Genomic DNA, 24,193 nt, shown 5'->3' on the forward strand with positions numbered 1-24,193 from the left:
TTACACAAAATTAAATTTGTTCAGAGGAAAAAACTTTAATCCCATTAAATAATTTAATCTAAGTGTGAATGTAGCTTGGAGATCAAGTTTACCGAGTACTACTACGTGACACGGAACATATAGTTGATCAATTGGTTGGATGCGAAATCTTCGATATCAAAACGCGTAATATGAAACTGCCATCAGAAAGCATCGTGAAAGGTGGTTGAATGTGAAAAAGTCACTTTGCTCTATTCGGTTAAACTCTTGTAGTCCATGTAAATGCTGTTTTTTTTGTTTCTATTGGTAAATATAATGATCATACACCGAATAGATATAACAATGGATGACCATCAGACGGAAATTGACATAACTAAATATATGTTACAAAAATTGAAAAAAAGTTTTTCCATGATATATCATTAAGGCTGATTTCCCATTAAGTCACCACTCATTGTAAGATATCCTACGATGAAAGAAAGGAAAATAGCACTCATTGAACAAAACCGTTTCAACCAAGCGTTCCAACAGCGGGGTGACACATGGAATATACTTAGTATTGCATAACTTCAGTGAAGACCAAATCGAGCAACAAAAACTTCTTGGCACCAAAGAACGCTTAACCATAAAACACGTTTCGTACTGGTTTATTATACCGCACGCGAAATGCTTTGTGAGAAATAACTGGGGCCGCTCATGGAAATGCCATCCTGTTTTTTGCTATCTTTCGACAACAGGGGAGTAGGACTGCGATGTTATAACTGGATCTGTGAATCATCCCAATTTTTGCAATAATCCGAGTGCGATACAGGGACAACGAAATTACCGTGGAAATTAGTGTTAAATGCGACTTTGTTTCGGATTTCTCATTCTGTTTTTCTCCGATGCGGCGGTTAATGACCGCAGGAAGAATTGTTTGGCTGTGCTTATCTAAATTTAACCACAAACAGAAAATAAAACACTAATCGATTTCTAATGACAATTGACGATAAAATTAGATGAGCCTGGGTTCATGTCGTGAATGTTGTTTGAGAAATAGCACATGAAGAACTGTTCGAAAAAAAGATAAACTAAAATAGAAGCAATGATATGAACTGAATGTAAGTGCAATTCTATCAAATTCAAATGTTTTATACTAAACTATGGTTTGAATAGGAAGAAAGGCAAAGCGGAACATTTTTCGCCTCCCAAAATCGTAACGCATGTGGCTCAGATTCATCATTATAGTTTTCACCAGACATATGAATCCGGTGTTCACACATCAATGGTTAGGCATGATAATGTAAAAGGTTGAACGTCATATCGATCGTAATTTTTTATGTTTTTGAAACTTATGAACAACATCCAATTAAACCAATTCACAATTTTTTGACGTAGGACTACATCTTTCAGAAAGGTTGCCAAATCAAAAAAAAAAACCTCACAATTCACGATTTTATGGAATAAAATTATCGTTAGCAACTACTTTCGCTAAGAATGAATTTAAATGATTCGCACAATCGAATCGTAAATTTCCAAAGATTTGTTTGATATACTATACATTGTGATTCTTGTGATCCACAAACGGTTTAAAATTAAGGAAAATTGGAAGCATTCCCATTTTCCCATACATTTGTTCTACCCATTTGTGTGCTTACCTACCAATGAGGCGCAACTTATGCATATGTGAGATACAATACTGATATACGAATCAAATGCGGCGTTCGTTCTATGGGCATCGTGGAGAGAGGAAATATTACAATGTTAGTTCCGCCTGTTTTCGATTGAGTGTATATAATCCATTCGCGATTTCTGAACAGTCTCAATCCAGCTAGCGAACTAGCGAACTAGCGTTTTGTACGATACGGAGAAAGAATGGAATAATGGAAGAAAGAGCTAACAGTGGTGTAATTACGTGGTGTAATACGGTGGGAGCACCGATCTTGACCATCATGCCGCCTGACGAAAGTGATCCTGTAATTTGCAGGGCATGCACACTTTGTTGTTTTCATGCGTTCCCAAAGATAAATTGAAGTGGTTAAGAAATGAGCAAGAATGGTGCTGTGTGAGTGGATATATGATCGCTTGTGATCGAATGTGGTACTGACTGTCGCGATAGCGTTCGTGATGAATACCATACTATAAGGCAACAAATTGCTAGCGCAAGGGCAGGAATGACTCATCGATCATACGTCTTCCATTATTTTTTCAAAACCATCTTTCGTTCCTTTGAGGGCCCCAAAACTTTCTCCTGAAGAGTTATTTGCAATTTTTCGATGCATTTTAAAGTATTGGATGGTCGATTCAGCAGCTTGAATCAGCTACAAAAGAACTAAATGAAACGATAGTCTCTGCCTACAACAATAATTGCCCACTGAGAAAAGTTTCTTCGACAAGAAACGTTCCTTGGTGGAATAAAAGGCTCGAACGGCTTCGCAAAACGGCGCGTAAACTGTTCAACAGAGCAAAAATTACCTCGGACTGGTCCCAATATAAGAGAGCACTAACTGAGTACAGTAGAGAACTGAGACGATCTAAACGAAAATCCTGGGTATATAACTGCGATAGCATTGAAAATACCCCAATCGTTGCTAGACTCAACAATACTTTGGCAAAAGACCACTCGAACGGGCTTGGATCGCTTAAAAAGGATGACGGTTCGTTCACAAAAACCCCCTCAGAAGTACTAGACTTACTGATGAAGACTCACTTTCCGGGATCTACATCTGTCCACTCGGATACAAATCCTGGCTATAATGGCGACACAATATGCTCTCGAAGGCGTCTCATAGGACCCGAAAGTGCAAAGGATATCGCTAACATAGTTGCTGGGTTAGTCTTCACGAGGGCCAGAGTAGTAAACGCGGTGAGATCCTTTCTACCTTACAAATCTGCAGGTGCAGATGGGATTTTTCCAGCCCTGATTCAAAATGGAGAATCAAAACTAATTCCGTCTCTAATCGAGATCTTTAAGGCAAGTCTGATACTAGAGCACATTCCTTCGATATGGAGACTTGTGAAAGTAGTTTTCATTCCAAAAGCCGGAAAACGCGACAAATCACTTCCAAAGGCTTTCAGACCAATTAGTTTATCATCAATACTGTTGAAAACTATGGAAAAGTCTGTATTCATGTCCAAACACCCACTATCCAAATACCAGTTTGCCTACCAATCAGGCAAACCCACAATAACAGCACTACACATGCTTGTGACAAAAATGGAAAAATCTCTCTTGTCAAAAGAAACCGCATTATGTGCGTTTCTTGACATCGAAGGTGCTTTTGATAATGCTTCTTATCTATCAATGGCACAGGCAATGAGAAGAAGACACTTCGATAATTGTATAGTCGAATGGATCCATGGCATGCTCACACACAGAAAAATCACCTCGGAGCTGGGCGGGTCGTCTAATTATGTGATTGCAACAAAGGGTTGCCCACAAGGAGGCGTTCTATCACCTCTCCTTTGGTCACTAGTAGTTGACGACCTTCTGACAAGTTTAGAGGCAAAAGGTTTTGAAATTGTGGGCTTCGCCGATGATCTAGTCATAATGATACGAGGCAAGTTCGACGACGTGATATCGAGCAGAATGCAGATGGCCTTAAACCTTACACAAACTTGGTGTACCACAGAAGGTCTGAGCATAAATCCCTCAAAAACAACAATTATTCCATTCACCAAAAAGAAAAAACAGCATCTGCAGTCTTTATATCTTGGGGGAGTGGAAATAAAATGCAGTGAAATATCTAGGTGTTATCCTAGATGCTAAACTCAACTGGAATGCGCACTTAGATGCAATAATCAGCAAGGCCAATACAGCCCTATGGGCATGTTCTAAAATGATAGGAAGAACATGGGGTCTTAAACCAAAAATGGTAATGTGAGTCTACACTGCCATTGTGCGGCCTAGAATAACCTATGCCTCATTAGTCTGGTGGCCAAAGACCAAGGAGACTGTAGCTACAAAAAAGCTAAACAAACTCCAACGACTAGCATGCATTGCAATTACTGGAGCAATGCGAAGCACACCCTCGAAGGCACTGGAGGCTATCCTTCACTTACTACCTCTGAACCAACATGTTCAACTAGAGGCTAAGAAAAGCGCTCTAAAGCTTAAACAATGGAAAAAAATACTAGACGGAGACAAAATTGGTCACTTGAGCATCCTGAATCTCTTACCCGTAGGACCATCCTCAGAGATGAACAGTGATTGGATGGAACCTAGGACTAACTACGACATTCCATACAGTGTAATCGAACCTTCTCGTTCAATATGGGATGAAGGCGGTCCCAGTGTTCGTAATGGTTCAATCATGTTCTACACTGATGGGTCAAAAATGGGAATCAGAACAGGTGCTGGAGTGTATGGTCCCAGAACAAAAATCTCTGTAGCTATGGGAAACTGGCCAACAGTTTTTCAAGCAGAAATAGCTGCGATAATAGAATGCTCAAATGTCTGCCTTAAAAGAAAATATAGACGTGCTAACATCTGCATATTCTCAGACAGTCAAGCGGCACTTAAAGCTCTAAATGATTTTAAATGCTCCTCAAAAATTGTATGGGAATGCATTCTCCTCTTACGGCAACTAAGTCGGATAAGTTCGGTACAACTGTACTGGATTCCTGGCCATTGTGGAATAGAGGGAAACGAGCGAGCAGATGAACTTGCCAGGAACGGCCCAAGCTCACCTTTCACTGGTCCAGAACCATTATGTGGAATATCTGACTGTGTGTTGAAAGGTGAGCTGAAGAACTGGGAAGACCGGGAAGTGTTAGCCAACTGGTTGGCGGTACAACTTAACCAGTCAAAAAAATTTATCACGCCGAGTATTAAAATTACTCAACAATTGCTGAGTCTTAATAAGAAAGACTTAGGCACAATCACAGGCCTTATAACAGGACACTGTCCGAGCAAATACCATCTCAAAAACATAGGTTTAGTGCAAGATGATATTTGTCGTTTTTGTAATACCGAAAGCGAAACCTCGGAACATTTGCTCTGTAATTGTGGAGCTCTAACTAGACGCAGACTTAAATACCTTGATAAGGCTATTCTGGAGCCCAAGGAAATTTGGTCTGCGTCGCCAATCAGGATTATAAAATTTATCAAACAGAGTATTCCTGATGGGCACCTATCTCGCTATAGCTTTCAGTCTACTTCTTCATCAATAAGCAGTAGGTAAGCTTGAAGCGGAGTACAAAAAAATGGGATATACCACAATAGTTCAGAATAATGGACGCAGTGGTTCACATCCAACAGGGGAAAAAAAGTATTGGATGTGCTTGAACCGTTCCGTTTCCACAAGAAAAGGCTCAAAGTGCTGTTAATAATCGACGGCAACAGCTGATTTTTGTTGAATCGTGAAATGTCGACATCTGTCAAACAAATATTGTTTACAAGACTTTCAGTTTTGCACAACAAGCTCAATTTACGGTAACGCAGTAATGAAAATGTTGAGTTTCATTGCAAATAAACACCATTTGTGGGAAGTTTTGATACTATTTGGAAAACAGCGGATGGGAAATTTTGGTTCACCCGCCTTACAGCCCGGACCGTGCCCCTTCCGACTACCATTTTTATCGATCGAACGATTTGAGTGGAATACACTTTACTTCAGAACAGGGTATAAAAAATTGGCTGGATTCATTCTTGGATTCAAAAGACGAACACTGCTTTCGCGACGGAATCCGTAAGTTGCCAGGATGATGGTAAATAGTAGCAATGGGCAATACTTTAAACAATGTATTAGTTCATTTTATTATGCGAATAGATGTGTTTTTATGCAAAAAAACGAGACGAATTCAGATGCACACCCAATAATATCTGGCATAATAAGAAGTGAATTGATTTTTATTATATTTTTTCCAAGAAAAAGCTTGTGTGAATTCAGGAGTGTGTTCGGACACATTGGTGAGTTTTTCCGATCGATCATTGAATTTTCGAGAATTCGAGCATTGTTACCGGTTTCGAAGTGCAGCGTATTTCAAGCCGGATTCTTTTGGCAACGCGTGTGCTTTATTGGGAAATTTGTCGAGGGAAATTCTGTGCTTTCGGTGATGCTTTTCGCTCCCGATGTATTACGTGCTAAACTGAAGGGAAATATTGCAATATAAGAACCGCCCGTTGCTACAAATGGTAACAACGAGAGGGGAGATTTCTTCCGTAACTATAATTGCAGAGCTCGATGTTTTCGTAAAGTAATTATAATTTTCCTGTAATTCAAATGTGTACATATAAGTTTTGTACGTTTCAATTCGTTTACAATACGTAGCGTGTATAGCTGTAAGTGTATATAATATGAATTTTAATTTGAATGTAAAAGCTAATTGTTTATATAAATTCTAGTTGTGGGTTAAATTATAACAACTGTATAGGTTTTCTTCGCGTAGGTTTGTTGTATTTAGGTTTAGGATATGTTTAAGATTACAATAAGTATATACTCTCTTAGTAATAGTGTATAATGTAGATGACAAGGATGGTAATAAGAAGTATAGGTGTAAGTACTTATGGAATTTAGGACAAATTCAGCCAGCACATGTAAACACGTTAACCTTTTTTGTTTTCGCTTACACTCCCACGCTGCGGATAAACAAATCGGAAATTAATTTCGTGGTTTGAGTGCTTAATACGTTCTCCAGTCCGGAATTGATTTATTTGTCAATTCAGTTAATAAGACTGTACAAATGTACTCACGACTCTTGTAACGAGCACGAAAAATTCTCTTACAATTTTTATAGACATTACTTTTGGGATGAGATTCCTAATAAATAAAAATAGCAACATAATCTTGTCTTACTACAGCTAGCAAGCAGTGGCAATTCTTTTAGCCTAAGGATTAAAATCAAAATCATGATGATGTGTTGAATTACAGTGGCTTTAGAATGAATAACATTACTTGTTCGTACAAAATTTTTCCACATGAAGAAACTGTGTTACGTTATTAGCTACAGTGAAAGGTATCAAAAACGCCCACCTTGCATACTTAAAAACTTTTCTCAATTTCTGAGCTATTTCATCAAAAACTACAACCGCAATTTAATAGAATTGTATATTAACTGTTACTCTTTCAAGTGATATACAAGTTTTGCCTTTTTTGTTAGATTCTGTTTACTTCCTTACATGACTTCTTTAAAGTGTGCAAATATGCGAGGACAAAAATGAAAGCCCACCCCCAAAACATAATATTAAAATCATTCAAAACCTTTGAGTAACCCCCCGTTTCCACTTGATTTTCACAGCTAGGGCTGTGCGACACAGTCAGGATTAGTTAGAATGACACAAAATGTAAAAAAGTATAATGTTAAAATGATGTCGGTGAAGATACCAATACCAGGATACCAGTAACTTTTTTTGCAGCATATGACAATTTTTTCATTTGAATTAGACGTACACCATCCTACGAGAATATTCTGAGGTGGTGGAGTCTTGGATTTGACCCATCTGGTCATAGGAACCATTTGAAATTTTAAGAAATTTACGAAAATAGTCTAGCCCTAAGGCAAATTTTTTGGAGGTGATGGAATAACAATTTTTTCATTTGAATTGGAAGCACACCATCCTACGAGAATATTCTGAGGTGGTGGAGTCTTGGAATCAACCCATCTGGTCATAGGAACCATTTGAAATTTCAAGAAATTTACGAAAATGGTCAAGTCCTAAGGAGAATATTTTTTGGAGGCGATGGAATGACAATTTTTTCATTTTCATTTACGAAAATGGTCAAGGCTCTCATTTTTTTCGCACTCTTTTATAAGAACTTGATGGGATTTTTCAACAAAACTTATAACATTTTTTAAAAATATTTTCAAAAAAAAAAAGGAATGTCAATTTTGGCGCTTGCGTCGCTTTGTGAGATATCGGCAGTAATGGGAAGACTCGTGTATCTAATTTAAATGAAAAAAAAAGTTGATGGATCTGAGTCTAGGGGCACGGACGCGATCTTGACATAGGACTGTGATTGTGTGTAGTAATTACATGTGAATTGAGTGTTTTCATTGTTCTTAATCTATATTTTTTTTCTCTTTTGATACATCAAACGGACATCTTGTATAGTTTAACCGGGTTAGGTGAGATAACGTGGTAGAATCCGGAAACACATTCTGTTCAAACATGTACACAGAAACACAATTAAAGACATTACTACCTTTTTCTTCTGTTTATTCAATTACTCAGAAGAAGACAAGGAGTCATCATTTATCATTTTTAGGCACAAGTCTGAATAGTTAAGATCTACATAAATATAAGCCCAAGTCAAATAAATCTATGACTAGAAATATGTTATAAATAACATAAATAACAATAAATAACAAAAGAATAGACAATAAATTTTTTCCTTCGTTGCCACGTTGTCCGGAACATTTTTCGTAGAGAGTGGTAATAACTTTATAGACAGGTGATGTATATTAATATTATCCTATGGTCATGAGTGCTCTTTTGGGAAGTTCGTGTAGCTGCTATAGTGAATTGATCTCATAGGGTGCTAAGATCTGCTTAGATATAGGAAAGAGGATGGATGGAGGATGGAGGATGGGCAAATGCATTCGATTAATTAAAGTGAAAAGAAAAAGAAAAAAGATAAAGATTATCATAATCTGATATGTGTGAGTATACCCTTTCGAACCTCTAAATCAGCAGCCAGTTAAGTTTTTTATTTGCATTCTTTACATTACCAAACAACAAGCTCGACATCATATCCTGAACCAACATTACATGAATTGTTAGTAGCAAGACCTACACGATGACTACGTGAATTGAGTCCGAATTCATTGAACTTTGGGGATAATGGAGTAAAACCATCTTCCAAGTTCATCCCTCCATTGATTCTGCTAACTTATAAATGTCTGTTTGTCCGAAAAATGGAGAATAATTCATAATAAGCATCGATTAACATTGTGAACTGACGCCCGAATGTAGACAAAAAGATTGCTCGTTGCATCAAGAAGCAAAGCGAGTGGTTAGTGCAATCGAAAACACATACCCATTTTAATCGTGAAACTGTTTAATTGTTTATTATAATTTCTATTCGTGTTTCAAGCGAAAAAATGCTGGATAAATTTCCTATCTAATGGTATACAACACAACACACGTCGCAATAACGATTTTGAATAATATGCGTTTGAAAACTCTTAATGAATCGTTTCATTTTGTGTAGAGTTAACCCCCTATATAGAAATCAAAGACATAGTCCTATGTCAAAATGTCATTCCTTCGGCTACAAAAAAAAGTTGCCATAGGATTTGACCGTTTTCGTGAATTTCTTAAAATTTCATATCCCAAGACTCCACCACCTCAGAATATTCTCGAAGGATGGTGTGCTTCTAATTAAAATGAAAAAAATGTCATTCCATCGCCTCCAAAATATTTGCCTTAGGACTTGACCATTTTCGAAAATTTCATGAAATTTCAAATGGTTTATATGACCAGATGGGTCAATTCCAATACTCCACAACCTCAGAATATTCTCGTAGGATGGTGTGCGTCTAATTCAAATGAAAAAATTGTCATATGCTGCAAAGAAAAAGTTTTTGATATCTTAGTATTGGTATGTTCACCGACATGTTAAAATGTAGGATCACAAACAGGATAAGAAAATTTAAAATGCTACGATATTTACGTATTAAAGTTACAGGAGCGAAATTTTCATTAACAGGTTTGCTTGTGAGAGGCCGCCGCTTCCGACGGCGGGTCGACGGCCGACTCGGATTGTGTCATCTTGGTGTCTTGGGACCGTCTCGTTTCCCAATCCTCGTTAGATGGGGACTTCGTCCCGTTACTTTAACATCAGAATAAACATTATTGCAGTGAAATAAATTCATAATGAAAATTTCGCTCCTGTAGCTTTAATACGGTTTAATTGCCTCGGTTCCATATCCTCATTAGAGAAGGATTTCGTCCCGATTACATAGGCCTCAGCATAGATTTCATTACGAAAAAAATAATCTATAATGAAATTAAGCTCCGATGGCGTTAATACGTAAGTACCAATACTGCATACTGATACTGTTGCTGTGTATGCTCATTTTTATTGCCAATATAAACAAAAGTGAGAAAAAAATGAGCTGTTTTTTTTATTTTTCCAGATTTTTTCAGTTTTTTTTTCAAAATTTCCAGCTTTTTCAAAAACATGGTTGGCATCTCTGTTATCACTATAAATGGCGTCAACGAGAATTCACTGCGTAAACAATTCTTTCTGAGTTTATTCTTAAATTTCGTTTCATTCCGAAATAATGTACAAACAAATTATTCCGTAGTCCTACGTCAACCAATGTGGTCGTACCATGGACAGCACCCATTATACTGTTCTAAGTTTCTGAAGATATATCTGGTTGAAATAATGTTCATATGGTGGGTTCTAGTAACCAGTAAACGCCAAACATTCAAACGCTAATTGGTGAACCCTGTCGTAGAGCCGTTTTGTCGTTTTTTGGTTTGGTTTCGTGGTGAGTCAAATTATCGTTGCTATCGTTCAAATCGCTACAGAACCACAGATATGACAGACATTTCGGGAGAAGACACGTTCTATCGTGTGAAGGAAGCACCGTGACGCGATCATTGCTCACGGCCTCTAGAGCTAGATTCCGCTTATGGAAACTTGAAATCTTGTTTATTTGTTGTTCTCTCACCCGTTCATTCTCCTCTACATAAGTGTAAAGCCCATCAGATTGGAACCCTGACACATATGAGTTAGACCTGCGATGTTGAATGTCCGAGAGCGATGAAAATAAATTTAAAAAATATGTTTGACACACCTCTCCAACCTGTTTAAAACCAGTATTACCGTCAATTTCGAAGGGGGATATCCCAGTTTTAGAGTAACTTATTTCTGCTACCAAACACAAATCAGCTGTTGTGAATCAGATTCCAACGATACTTCCCACCTGATACGCTCAGAATGTACAATCGAACACAAAGCCCGGCAAAAACCATGCGTCTGTCGGATTTGTGAGAGAGCTTCCGGGGGCACAAACTTCCGATTCAGTTCCAATAGCTCGAGCTGGAAATCCATTATCTGTGTGTGAATAATACCAGATAGTAGCGGCACCAACAGCGCCGGCAGTTGAAGCATCAAGTCAACGTTAATGAAGTGCATCCGAGCGTGTATTGTTAGTTGGTGCTAAAGAGTGCCTACTTGAATCTCTGCCGTAACCCCGGTAGTGTGCCATCATTCATTCATGTGCTCCATGTGCCGGCGTGTTGTACATGAAGATGGAAATGATTATATCTACCATCACCGTGTACTATCTTCTGCATTTGATTTATCTACTAGCGCCACGCTTTACCGTGTCTTAGTAATTTAATTTCTAGCACCTGTCTTCACCTTCTCGAGAACCTGTGCGCCACGACACTGATGTTGCTATTATACAGACACAACTACAAAAGCAAGGTAATGGAAAAGCAATTCCATTAGCTCCCTGGAATACGTGTTAAACGTACCATTCCTGTTTTCCGTCCTCGGCAGAAATAATCAATCATGTGGAAGATGCACAGGACACGAGAGAGGTGTTCTATTCGGTACGTTTCGACACCATCGTAACCACCCACGGGATATCTTTCGGGAAGTGGTGGTAATTTGAATATCCTCTAAGTCGTTATGTCGTTCCTGGTGATTCAATTGATGGATGTGTAATGGGAACTGCAACCCATAGATTGTTCTGTGTAGCTCAGAATGATGAAAATGTGAATGAAATGAATCGTAAACTATTCAATGTCCCTTTCCGGTACACAAAAGTTAGAAAGCCTGATAATCCGAAAAATGGTGAAACTTCCAACTTCCACTTTATGATCAATGTTTTCGACACCGAAAGCTCTTCTCTCGACGGTTCGTGTCACACCGGCTGTCAACAATCCAGCAATAATCACCTGACCGGGATTATGGCGGTCAGATATGTTTGAACAAAGCGTATCCCCAATAAAAAGCTGTCCGTTGAGATCGACTGTCCCATCAATAATCGTTGGTGCGATACGATGTTTGTTTGCTTGAGGTGACGAGTGGGCAGAATTTAAAGCATATCTTCCTAAAGGTGCTAGAGCTGATGCTTGAGCTATTTGCTATAATAGTTGAATTAAGTTGATGGTACAATTAAATTCGTTTTTGGCACTCGTCCACGAGTTTCGCGTTTCTACGGTGTGGCTCCAGACAGAAGGCTAGCTGTCCCGTCGCTGTCTAGTGTCCATTTTGCTCTAATGACTATTTACTTCAAATTGATGCCAACTTTGGAAGTGAAGCGAATTCCAATTTCAATCTCACTAATCTAACTTTTTTGTTGGTTTTTATTTTCGTCAAGCGAAAGTATGAGCTTCAATTCGAGGACATTTTAATTTTCCAATTAACTATCCTAAGAAATGAACACAAGCAGGGATAGAATAATCATACGAATAGTTCTTTTCGAGGATACGCATAGCATTTTGTTGTTTTGGTACATCTCTAGTTTACTCCAAACTTTGATCGATAGCGTAGAAAAAACGGCTGAAAGAATCAATATAAAAAGGGCACAGGAGTTTAGGGGATACACTGGGCTAAAAATTTACATATCAAAACTTACTGCAATATTTGTGAAATACTAGAAGAAACACAGAAAACACTATAAAAAACGTTTTTGGCACCTTTTTGGAATCCAGCCAGCTTTATACAGAATTTATTGGAGTTTTCAAAACTACCCTTCGGTTTGCGGTGCGACAAAGACGAGGAGGTAATTTTTCATTCAAACAGAAATATCTCTATGTGAAAAGGTCCTACGGGAAGTTCTAGCATTCAAATGAAAGTTGATTGTTACGGCTCTTCTTCGTCTTAAATGGCACTAACGTTCCTAGAGGAACTTCGCCGTCTCAACGTAGTATTACTTGCGTCATTTTTATTAGTACTTAGTTGAGATTTCTATGCCAAATAACCCACCTTGGATGCATTCTGAGTGGCAAAGCTCTTGAATAGGCGTGACCACAATGCAAGACGGAGGAAATCTCTTTGAAGAAAAATTCCCTCGACCAGAACGAACCCGAACCTCCGGCATGTTAGGTTTGACGCTAACCACTCGGCCACGGAAGCACCAAGGCTAATTAAATAAGGTTAATTTAGTTGATTAGCAAAAAATTGTGTTAGTCTACAAAAAGTTTGGGAAAAGAAAGAAATTGATGCTCTCTTCTTCCCGATATTTTTGTCCACTTCATCTACACACATCGAGATAACAATGTGTTCGTAAAATAATCCAAAACTTGAAATTTTAAGCTTCAAAATGATGTATATCCCATCTTTATGCGTTGATTTTTTACGAAGTTACCGCATTTCAAAAATCACCTAAAAATTTCAACCTCGCCCTCAGTTCCACTATTTTTTTGTCGAGTGTAGAAAAAGTTACAATGTCAGGTTAGGAATTTGCAACGCTCGGCCAAATGTTGTTGAAACGGCGGTTTTTCAATTCATAACATCAGGTAGAGATTCTGAGATCTTTAGAAGATCGATCTTTTCCATTCCGATTTCCCATTTTTTGAATCGATTCTTTGCGCTCGCAAAAATCGCAAAAATCGATCTCTTTCCTCCGATTTTTTCGATTTAGAAAAACTGTTTTTGGATTTGTTTTTCAGGGTACACCAATATCAGTCCCACCAAAGGCCACTTAAAAATTCTACAAACAGTGTGTCATTTTTCGGATCGCTTCAGTGAACTTGCTGACAATGTCAGTCTGATTCTTCTTCCGTACAAAAGCTGACAGGATCACATCTAGCGGCAGCTACTGAGGGGCGCAAGGTACTGCAACCAGTGCACAATGGTCCAGGAGATGCATTTAAGTGGAAATTAGCATCCAGAGCTCGACAATTATTCTTTAGACAAAAACTGTCTTCGACAAAGTTGTTACATGTGATAGAGCGCTCATTCTCATGTTGCCAAAAATAGGGTGACCAACATTTTCGATGAAATAAAAAATCAAACTACCTTATCTTTATAGATAGAGATAAACATAGTTCGTCAATATTGTAGCCCCAGTTATTTAAAACAACTTTGTAGAACAAAGTTTTTTTTCTATCTTTTAATATAAGCAGTTATAGTTTTTGGAATATAAGTCATTTTTGTATGAAGACTTCTGAAGAAATAATGTTTTGTTCGTGACATTTTTGTCTGTAAATTCTCACGTTTGATATGTTCTTGACATGCTTGCAAAAAGTTAGCAGAGCCTGTAAATTGTGATAATTTATACATAAAAATGTTACGGATTAAACATTAATAGTATTCTTCAAAGAAAAAAATGAAAAAGTTGTTGTTCGGAAAACTTTTTCCATGTAAATGTGCCCATTTTTCGATGTATAGGTGACTTGTTGGAAATTTAAAGGGCTATTTATATCCATTTTTAAAAACACGTGTTTTCGAGAAAAAAATAATTTTAATTTTCAAAATTCAATGAATTTTTTTTCCAAAAATTTGTTTGATATTTTTGAATGAAAACCTAAATAATTTCCTACATTTCATTCTCTGACCAACTTTTTGAGGATCATATAGTTTTTAAATTAAAATTTTTCGAAAAAAGGTGAAAAAACTGAAAATTAAAAAAAACCTACAAAGAAATCAAGAAAATATTTTGATTTTCACTAAAAATTATCAAAGATTTTTTTGGAATAAAATTTAATTAAAACAAAATTTTTGAAGATTAATATTTGAAACAAATTTTAAAATTCCTAAAGGAATAGATATAAATAGTCCTTAAAATTTCCAACAAGTTTTCCATACATCGGACGAAGGGGCACATTCACATGGAAGAAGTTTCTCGAGTTTCATATTTTTCTTTGAAAAAATGCGATTAATGTTCAATTCGTTACATTTTTATGTTTCAATTATCGCATTTTAAATGCTCCGCTAACTTTTCTCTATTTAGAAACATGTCAAGAACATGTCAAACGTGAGAATTTACACACAAGAATGTTACGAGCAAAACATTATATTTCTCAGGAGTCTTCATACCAAAATGAACTATATTCCAAAAACTAAAAAAGATAGAAAGTTGACGTCTTCGACAAAAGATTATATTTTAATAAGGTGTATTCGACAAAGTTTCAGTCGAATACACTATATCGCTATCTTGACTTTAAACAAAATTAGGATTAGTTGTATTTTTTTCAAAGAAAACATGAAAAAGTTGTTGTTAGAAAAACTTTATAATAAATTCTATGAATAAGACACATTTTTATCTCGTTCCACAGTATGTGTAACGTAATCACATTCAAGTAAGTCACATATCAAGTGTAACAAATCCTCTTTTTCCTACAAGATGAATGTAATTCCTTGAGTTTAGTATTTCATAAAACAATTGTAGAGAATTCGAGAAGCAAACACATTCAACTTATTATAGCTAACTAGCAATGAGCATATGTTAACTAAAAAAATTGAAAATTGATATTTGACGAAATATCCAGTGTGAATCATTTTTGTGATTTAGTGATTTTTTATGATAACATTCGAGTTGAACTTCGAACATATCGTTTCAACTTGCCCCGGTGTACCTTAATGAAAATAAGTTGTTATGATTTTTTGGTCATATGATAATGAAAATTGTGATTTTAGGTGGTTGCCAGCATATGGACGAGTTTTCAAAAAAAAAAAACCCGGAATGGATTGGGTCAGCGACCGGTTCATTTGGCGTGGATTTGATGATGGGTGAAAATAACTGAAGATCCATTAAAATACTCATTCACAGCATTAACTAATTCCTCATTGCTTACACTTTTCTACATTCGAGCATTTTTTTCAGGATATAGTCGGCGATTCGGATTTCAATCCACTGGTTTGGAAATAACAAACATGATACGTGTTCATTTGACATTCTGATTGCCTCAGTTATTTCCACCACTATCACAACTTAATGATTTTGACATAGGACTACGTCTTTCATTTCTATACTGGAGTGTAAGCAGGGCCCGAAATCTTCGAAGGTGAAAAATGAAGACCGACTCTACTCTCAGTAGCTTCGCTTCGACTAGAACTGCTTCAGCAGTCGCCCACAACAAAAAGTGACTTGACTAGAAAATGAATTGACTAGCGTTGACTAGCGAGGATGACTGGAGAACTAGTCCAGTCAGTCGTTATTTTAACTTACTCGACTAATGAATACAAATCTGCCTCTTCATTCAACTGACTTCAATCCACATTTCTACTCCCCTAGGAACGAAATTATTTATACCCGCGTACGCAATTTTTTACGTCCATATAAAGAGGAACGAAAACTTGATTTCTGATGCACCCCATCAATGGACGGTTTATTGTCTACCCATCGTGAACTCAAACCAACGAACTTAGACATTTATCAAGTATGCTATAAAGGTTCTCGCGTTATTATTAGTTAGTATTAGGTGTGCAAAATAGCGCATACACACTGCACGCTATTTTAAACGTGTAAGTAATTTTCGTGTACGATACAAAAAAATCTAGTTCACCTGTAGCGTATGTCAAACCACGTTGAACTCGAACTCGCTTGCGTTTTTGCAAATCGGAATGTTTCCCTAACACAGACGTCAAAACCATGAAGCCAGGAGAAATTGGCATAGCAAATTAGATGCAAGCAGTGGGTACTTTTGTACTCGCTTGCGTTTCTGCAAATCGGAATGTTTCTCTAATACATACTTCAAAACCATGGAGCCTGTGGAAATCGGCATAGCGATTTAGATGCAAGCAACGGAAACCTTTGTACTCGTTTGCGTTTTTGCAAATTGGAATGTTTCCCTAACACAGATTTCAAAAATATGGAGCCTGGGGAAATTGGCATTGCAAAATGGATGTAAATTACGGGTACTTTTGTACTCGCTTGCATTCTTGCAAACCGGAATGTGTTTTCCCAATACAGATTCCGAAACCAAGATATTGGGAAAATCGGCATTGCAGATACATTCAAGTCGGCAATACTTTTATAACCCCATGCATTTTTACACTCCAGGATTCGTTTTGCTAACACGGTCTACAAAAGCGGCTACAAATGCAATGCTTCGGCTTGATTAAGACTGCATTGGAATATATCTCTTCATGTCGCCAGCTTACTGAACTTCTTCGCACACCGTTTGATGATTAGGCAAAATGTTGATAACTAACTATTTGCTGCGACAACTATTACCATAATCAGGGTGTCGACTACCTTGAAAATCAGGGAATATCAGGGAATTTCGAATTTCGAATTAAAAAAGACGGGTGGGTAATGTCGGGGACATAACCGGAGTGACGTAGGACTATACAAAGGAGACAGCTTTTGTTAAATATGTATTTTAAATATATTGTTTTATTTTCTTCTCCTACGTGAAAACCTACCTATCTACCTGAAAAATGGATTAGTTTACTGTTTTCTCTTTATGAATATGTTGATGGTTCTGAAAAGAACCTTTGGTGTTGTGTTTTTGTTATCACTCGATATTCCCATCTTGTTCGGTTAAACCTTCCTGTTTAGCTATTGCGTTTGCCACTCGCCACAGCTTTCACAGTTGGAAAATTTCTTCCCATCCAGCTTGTGACATGTTGTTCAGTAAATTACATTTAATGCGACGTGCCGGAGAAACACTTTGCCACTCACTGAAACTAATTGTTGCCTTGATGAGCGCCGAACCGAAGCTGCTCTGTTCTTGATGCGGGTTTTCTGATTGTCGTGAGCAGTTATGCAAGCCAACTCGAGCACTCCGACGGCCGAAACTCTATAATCGCTGTTAGGTATACTGGTGCTCCGGCGCCAATCCGTTCGGCCTATTTACCCTTGCGGAGCAATCAGTGAATGCGACCAACAAGGAACTGGAAACCTGCACGGTTCGAGTGAGACTTTGCCTTTCCCTTAACTTGTCCTCCTTTGTTACGTCCACGATGCCGATGCCGTACAACCACACGGGTTTACGGTTTGAAAGAAAATAAGATATTTTTTTGGGGTCCGTGTGTTTTATACTCTAGCGGTACACACTCACAGGATAGAGACAAATCGGCAGACTCAGCCAGAGGGGCGAGTCCAACGAGACGAACGAATGAGCGTTAAAAGGGAGCGATGGCAAAAAAATACATTAATTACGATTTGTTCGCTCGTTGGATTCACATGCAGGCTAAAAAGGGTCCTTTTCAGGATCACAAAATTATCTTCAATCTAAAGAGTTTATTGTTTTGTTATCACTCGATATCCCCATCTTGTTCGGCTAAACCTTGCTGTTTAGCGATTGCATTTGCCACTCGCCACAGCTTTCACAGTTGGAAAATTTCTTCCCATCCAACTTGTGACATATTTTACAGTAAATTACATTCAATGGCACGTCGCATTACCACCACTCAGTATCGGATTGGAGGTAATTTTAACCTGTAATTGAACATTTGCGATGACAGTGGTACAGTGTCGACCTTCAATGTGGGGTCATAATTTGGACCCCGAACTCTATGTTTACAAAAATGTCCAACTAAATATGTCGCATTACTGGTCCGTCCAATTAGCTAAATGTCGAGATAAGTGTAAATTACTGCACTTTCAATCTAGAGGCAATTTAAGAATTGGTGAAAATCAATAAGCTCAGAACAACTGCCAAATTGACATACTCATCATATCCTGGCAAACAAATTATGAAAAAATCAATTTGTGTTTTATTATTATTTTGGATATTGTTTTAGAAAGCATTGAACTGTATTTCCTAAACTCTTTTTTGGAAGGTTTAATGGCCCTGAAAAGCGCCTTGTTTTATGGAATGGTTCCAATTTAGAAAACTTAGTACTCGTGGTTTTGAAAAAAAAAACATTTCGAATGCCCTCGATGCCGCCTTGTTCTGGATTTGCCACCAAAGCAGTTTGTATAAAGAACAAACTTTTTTCTTCTGCTACCTGATGCCGTTTTGCGATTGCGTTTGCCACTCGCCACTCGCTGCAACTGCCTGTTGTCTTGATGTCCACAGAACCGAATGTGTTCTGTTCCGAATGCGGGTTTTCTTATCGTCGCGAGCAGCTTTACCAGCTAACTCGATCACTTCGGCGGCCGAAACTATATAACGCCGGCTAGGTGGACTGGTGCACTGGTACTAACGCGCTCGGCCTGGCTACCCTTGCGGGGAACTCCAGATCAACACGGTTCGAGCGGGATTTTGCCTTTCCCTTCACTTTTCCTCCTTTACCATGTCCAGACATGGCTGCTTGGGTTGGTTTGTTGATGTGTTGTGATGCGAACCGATGTGGTGTACGTTTTGAATGAGAATGATCGTTACGGAAGGAAGGAAGGTCTTGTATTATAGAGACTTTAAACTTTTGCAGTTCATTCGTCTCTAGCTATGAGAAAGGCCCTTTGAAAACTCTACTCTATTTACTCCAGCGCTTCCACCTCCACCCTCTTGCCTTGAGAAAGGCACTCGATCCCTCGCCGTCCAGCTCGTCCAGCAACGATGTTGTCCAGTCGGTGTCCACACAAAGAATGTGATCGTTACGGCAGCGGAGCGGGGATTTTTAAGCTGACTGGCTGGCTCGAGAATTACGCATGTGTGAGACGGCGACCAATGTTCCGTTCATTTTTTTTCTTTTTCCTTTCCAATCGTGCTTCATTCTATTTCGCTGCTGCTCTGGTTGCCCGTTTTGGTCGGTACGATTTGAGGAGCACCAAATGGACCAATCAAAAATGGACATATAGTGCATTTTGACAATGCTTGATATTTCACAATTATTCAATTATTTATCTCAAGAAAAATGAAATGTTATTCGTTATGATAGATGCGTAGATATATTTCCTATCAATTGATGCAAAAACCTTTGCGATCTATTGAGAAATGCTCGATTTATAAGCGTTTCAAATCTTGCATTTTTTCCTACTTGTTCAGTGCCTAGATTTCCATTTCACCCCCTATATCTTCCGGTTAGACGTAGTCCTACGTCAAAAAATTGATAACACCAAAAGCTGAGCTCGATGAAACTTCGTAACTTCGTTAGTTTCGACGAGTCTTTGAACAAGACTACAAAGAGGCTAGTTGCATCTGAAAAAAAAAACTCTTGAATTTGAGTAGCTTTGGATTCATCAATAGATTGAATTATTTTTTTTTTTTTTTTATATCTGTATTATAGTGATTTTCAACTCATTTGGCTGGTTCGTCACTTTTTACTTCCATTTTTGGAAGAATGTCGGGAGTGAGAATTGAACTCGTGACCTTTAGCGTGAGAGGCATGGATGTTACCACTACGCCAGATCGACTCCACAAAGATTGAATTATTAAAAAAAACTCGTCAAAATTTACGAAAGACAAATCTTGAAATTTCGTCTGGGATGCGGAGCTCTGGGTTTGAAGTTTACGAAGCATTGATATATCCTTGACCTTGTCGTCGTTGATTTCGATTAAAAAAAATTGCTGGAAAACGATTCGAGATACTTTTGTCTGTTGACCCTAGTGACCATTTTAATATTTGACGGATTTTGGAAGTATTAGTGGAGCTCCAGCAGACTTAGTACTGAAACAACATTGATAGCAAAAACAGCAACAAGTGCTCACTATGATCCGGAAAATAAACGACTGGAGCATTTTTGGAAATGATGGGTTTACGGAACTTTTTGACCAAAATGGTCTTCTGTCTCTCGTGTGGAAACCCCAACGTTGAGAGAGCTTTTCCATTAATACCGAATGTTTTAAGAAAACATTTGTGAGGAAACGGTTATGCTATGCGACAAGTTTACGATGGTATGCTTCCCTTTGGAAGGATAGCATCAATAAAAATGTTGAGCTAGTTAATTCAACGAGTTCAAAATTCATATTCTCTTCATCTAGAATACAAGGAAAGTTGAAAAAAATAAGAAAATTTTGGGAAATGCACAGAAGGCCGAAAGATTGCAAGAAAAAGTGTTTCGTTGAAATCGTAACAGTTTCGTTAAATTGATCCGAATCAAAATGAAAATGACTCATTCTCTACTAGTGTTTAAGGCTCGTTCTTAAGAACTTTGAACTGTATTAATAAATCTATTTTTATATCTTTTACGACACTTCTCTGTTGTCGTTAGCTTATTTAAAAATCACAAACAATTTTTTCATTGGAAGATATCGACAGACGTTCTTAAGTTTCATTGTTTAAGCTAACTACATATCTTAGAAACTATAGCTAAAGTACTACTAGAGAATTTGATTACTAGCCTACATCTGGATTTTTTCTGGAAAATTACTGGAAAATCAGGGGTATCAGGGATTTTTTCTTCGAGTTTTGAGTCGACACCCTGATGATGCATGAATTGACTTAAATTGGGATTTGTTTGCAATTGAATTCGTAAAAAGTTTCATTCATTCACTAGTTTAATCAATAACTTAATCAATACACACAAAAGATAGCTCTGCGCAGCGGCAATATCGTACCCAATGAGGAACATCCGAGGTGGGAATATTGCTGATTGAAGAAATACAATTGATTACTAAGCCAACGACAGTCCATCGTCAATCTTGCGGTTATATCATAGATATAACCCGTCCATAGTTTTTTAAATAAATTCGAGTGCTCAGGGCATCCCGAACGTGGTTCGCCTAAGGCAGTGATTCTCGAACTATGTTGGGCAATAGACCCCTTTCCCAGAATTAGGTGATACCTCAGACCTCTATAGCGAACCAGCAAATCACCCCAAAGATTTTCGTACACTTACAATGAAAATCTGAAAGCTTCTCATCGATTCATCGCTGAAAAGCTTAGAATCGCCTAAAGGGCGAATGAAATGAATTGCGAGTAGCCGTAAGAGTAATCCGATGAACCCCAAGAAAGTGTTACCATTCAGAATACAATCAAATGTTATTTGGAACGCTAGTGATGCCGGACGAATATGTTTTCATCAGGAAATACAAACTAATCCCCAGGATTTCAGGAATCATCCCCTGGAGCCCTAAAGCCCTATTTTGAACTCCCTCTTTCTTTACAGTGTCATGCACCTTTGAATAACAATTTTCAGAATATACCCACAATTCTTTACCGGTCCTGGGAATTACTCATTCAGAAAGATTAAAATCTATAATCTGCGCATGTTCGGTTGAACAAAGCGAGTACTCATTCGTCAACATTTTTCCGTTTGAAAACGTTCCACAGATTTTACCATGAAACAAAATCCCTCTCACATTTAGAACACTATCTTGCAAACATGCAAATACTTACCCTCATTCTCTTCATCAATCTTCAACGCCTTCGAGATGTATTCGAAAGCTCGCCGATGGTGGTGTTTCTGTTTAGCCAGCAGTGGATCACCGGGGCCAACTTGACTCCCGCTGGCCGACCGCTGCACGGACATCTCTCGCCCCTCGCTATTACCCAGCACGCCACTACTAGAGTACTGAAGGAGATGTGCTTGCTGGGGGTCGTATTGCTGTGGGTGGTGGTGGTGAAGCAATTGCTGCTGCTGTTGATTGTGCAACGGGTGCTGATTTTGGTCGTTTATCACGATCTCCAGCCCACAATCCTTCTTCACCGGTTTGTACACAACTTTGGTAGTGAAATTATAAATGTACCGGAAAATTATAAATAATTGGTACAGTAGCGAACGCAAAACGTTGAACACAAATATAACTGGAAACGAAATAATGTAAAGATTTTGCTTATGCACGGTGTCACATCGCTGCGTGGAGGTACCGCCTTTGCTGTCTACTAGTTCCGTTCCGGAACCTCCTTTGCCGCCCTCGCTATCACTGACGTCGTGTTGTTTACTATTAGTGCGAGGTTTTTTACTAGGCGATTTGCCAGCATTGCTCAGCGAATATTTATTACGAACCATTAGTCAACCACCGAGTTGACCTAGCATACAAAGTGCGAATCCCACAGCTGATGCCCAACAATGTTGCGATTTTAACACTGAACTACTCTTTGTTGTTCTATCTCAGATCCATTCAAGAAAAAAAAAGATCTGGTGCTTGAAGTCTGCAGAAACACACATACACCAACGTAAACGCAAGAGACAGGAAACTCAGCAAGCGCAGAGCGAAGTGGTGAAGGACGAAAAAATTATCTCCTAATTCTGCCACCCCAACACACTTTCTTCTCCGAATATTCGCACAACTTTTCACATTATTCTCTTTGGAACCAAATCTTATCACTCCTACGGCACCTACTATTATTTAATCTACTAGATGAAATATATATATACCGAACGCACAAAATCCACTACAATACCCCTCCGCGTAGAATATCCTTTAACCAAATTTTTTCATTTATACCGGAGAGAAATCCTAGGAACAGAGGATATCTACTATACAAGACAACGAAAAGTTTTATCGCTAAATCTACGACGGCAGAAAATACGACGAACAACCGACGTGACCGACTGTCTGTACACTAATAATGATCGGTTACTGCATTCCTAGCAAACAACTGTTGGTGCGAGCGAGAAGGGAAGTGAAATGTATGACTTTCAAACGTTTCCTTCTCATTTGTTCAAAGGAATTTTTTACTGTCAAATTGGCACCCACAGTATACAGACTGTCAATTCGCCTAAACAGTGCAGTGGCTAACAATGGTAATGAACAGTACGTTAATACTTATGACAGACATACAGCTGTACTTGCGTTGTACTTCGAAAATTGTATCTCTGTCACCATGTACAGTGCTAGAACCATGCAAGCAACTCGGTACAATCGCTGTACCTGTACCGAACTGTTTTACCCCTGTACATGGCTACAGTTGTACTGTGCGCAGCGCCATAGACGGTTAGTGGTGGGTAGCATGAACAAGCAGAATCAAATCACTTGATAAACGTTCTTTTCATTGACTTTCTTCAAGTTAATAACTCAGATTGGAAACTTGTTTGTTGTGTTTGATAGTTTAGACACAAAATAAAAGTCAAAGGAGGGTTGTGTCCGAGACACGACCGCATAGTCGACGTAGGATTCCGTTAGGTGATCTGTTGATTTTGGATATGTTTGAAGAATTACCTCGTTAAACTCTTCGATAATGATTTGATGGCCCTGAAAAGGACCGTTTTGTTTGGTTGTTGGGTATTGTTTATTCACTCGACCAGTGTGACCGAGTGATGATGACAGAAGGATGGTAAACAGTCTTCAGATGATGCGTATCAGATAAAAGATACCGAAGTGGAACGAGATATGATGAAAACCGCCCTCTGTGATCCTAGACTAGATACCTACTGTGATATGTATGGATGAAGTAAAGAAAAAAAACTCACCAATATATAAGATAATATAAGATAATTACCAATACCGAACACAATCATCAATTTTTCTCATCAGTAAAAAACATGTAGAGAAAACATACTTGAAATGGAGAAAGTAATTTTCTTTTATAATTTTTACTTTCTAAGT

The 24,193-nt window shown here is 38.1% G+C and overlaps 1 protein-coding gene across 2 annotated transcripts in view; it reads right to left on the reverse strand.

Annotated features, from left to right (window-relative positions):
- LOC129763208 (spastin) overlaps positions 1-23,202 on the reverse strand; it is an 86,734-nt gene extending 63,532 nt beyond the window's left edge. For both annotated transcript variants that reach the window (XM_055762086.1, XM_055762085.1), the window contains exon 1: positions 22,041-23,202. In XM_055762086.1, coding sequence (XP_055618061.1) covers positions 22,041-22,653 — 613 coding nt within the window. In that variant the 5' untranslated portion in view covers positions 22,654-23,202. The remainder of the gene's footprint in view (positions 1-22,040) is intronic.
- Between the last annotated feature and the right edge of the window lie 991 nt (positions 23,203-24,193).

Source organism: Toxorhynchites rutilus, chromosome 1 (assembly GCF_029784135.1).
Source record: "Toxorhynchites rutilus septentrionalis strain SRP chromosome 1, ASM2978413v1, whole genome shotgun sequence".
NCBI lineage: Eukaryota > Metazoa > Arthropoda > Insecta > Diptera > Culicidae > Toxorhynchites > Toxorhynchites rutilus.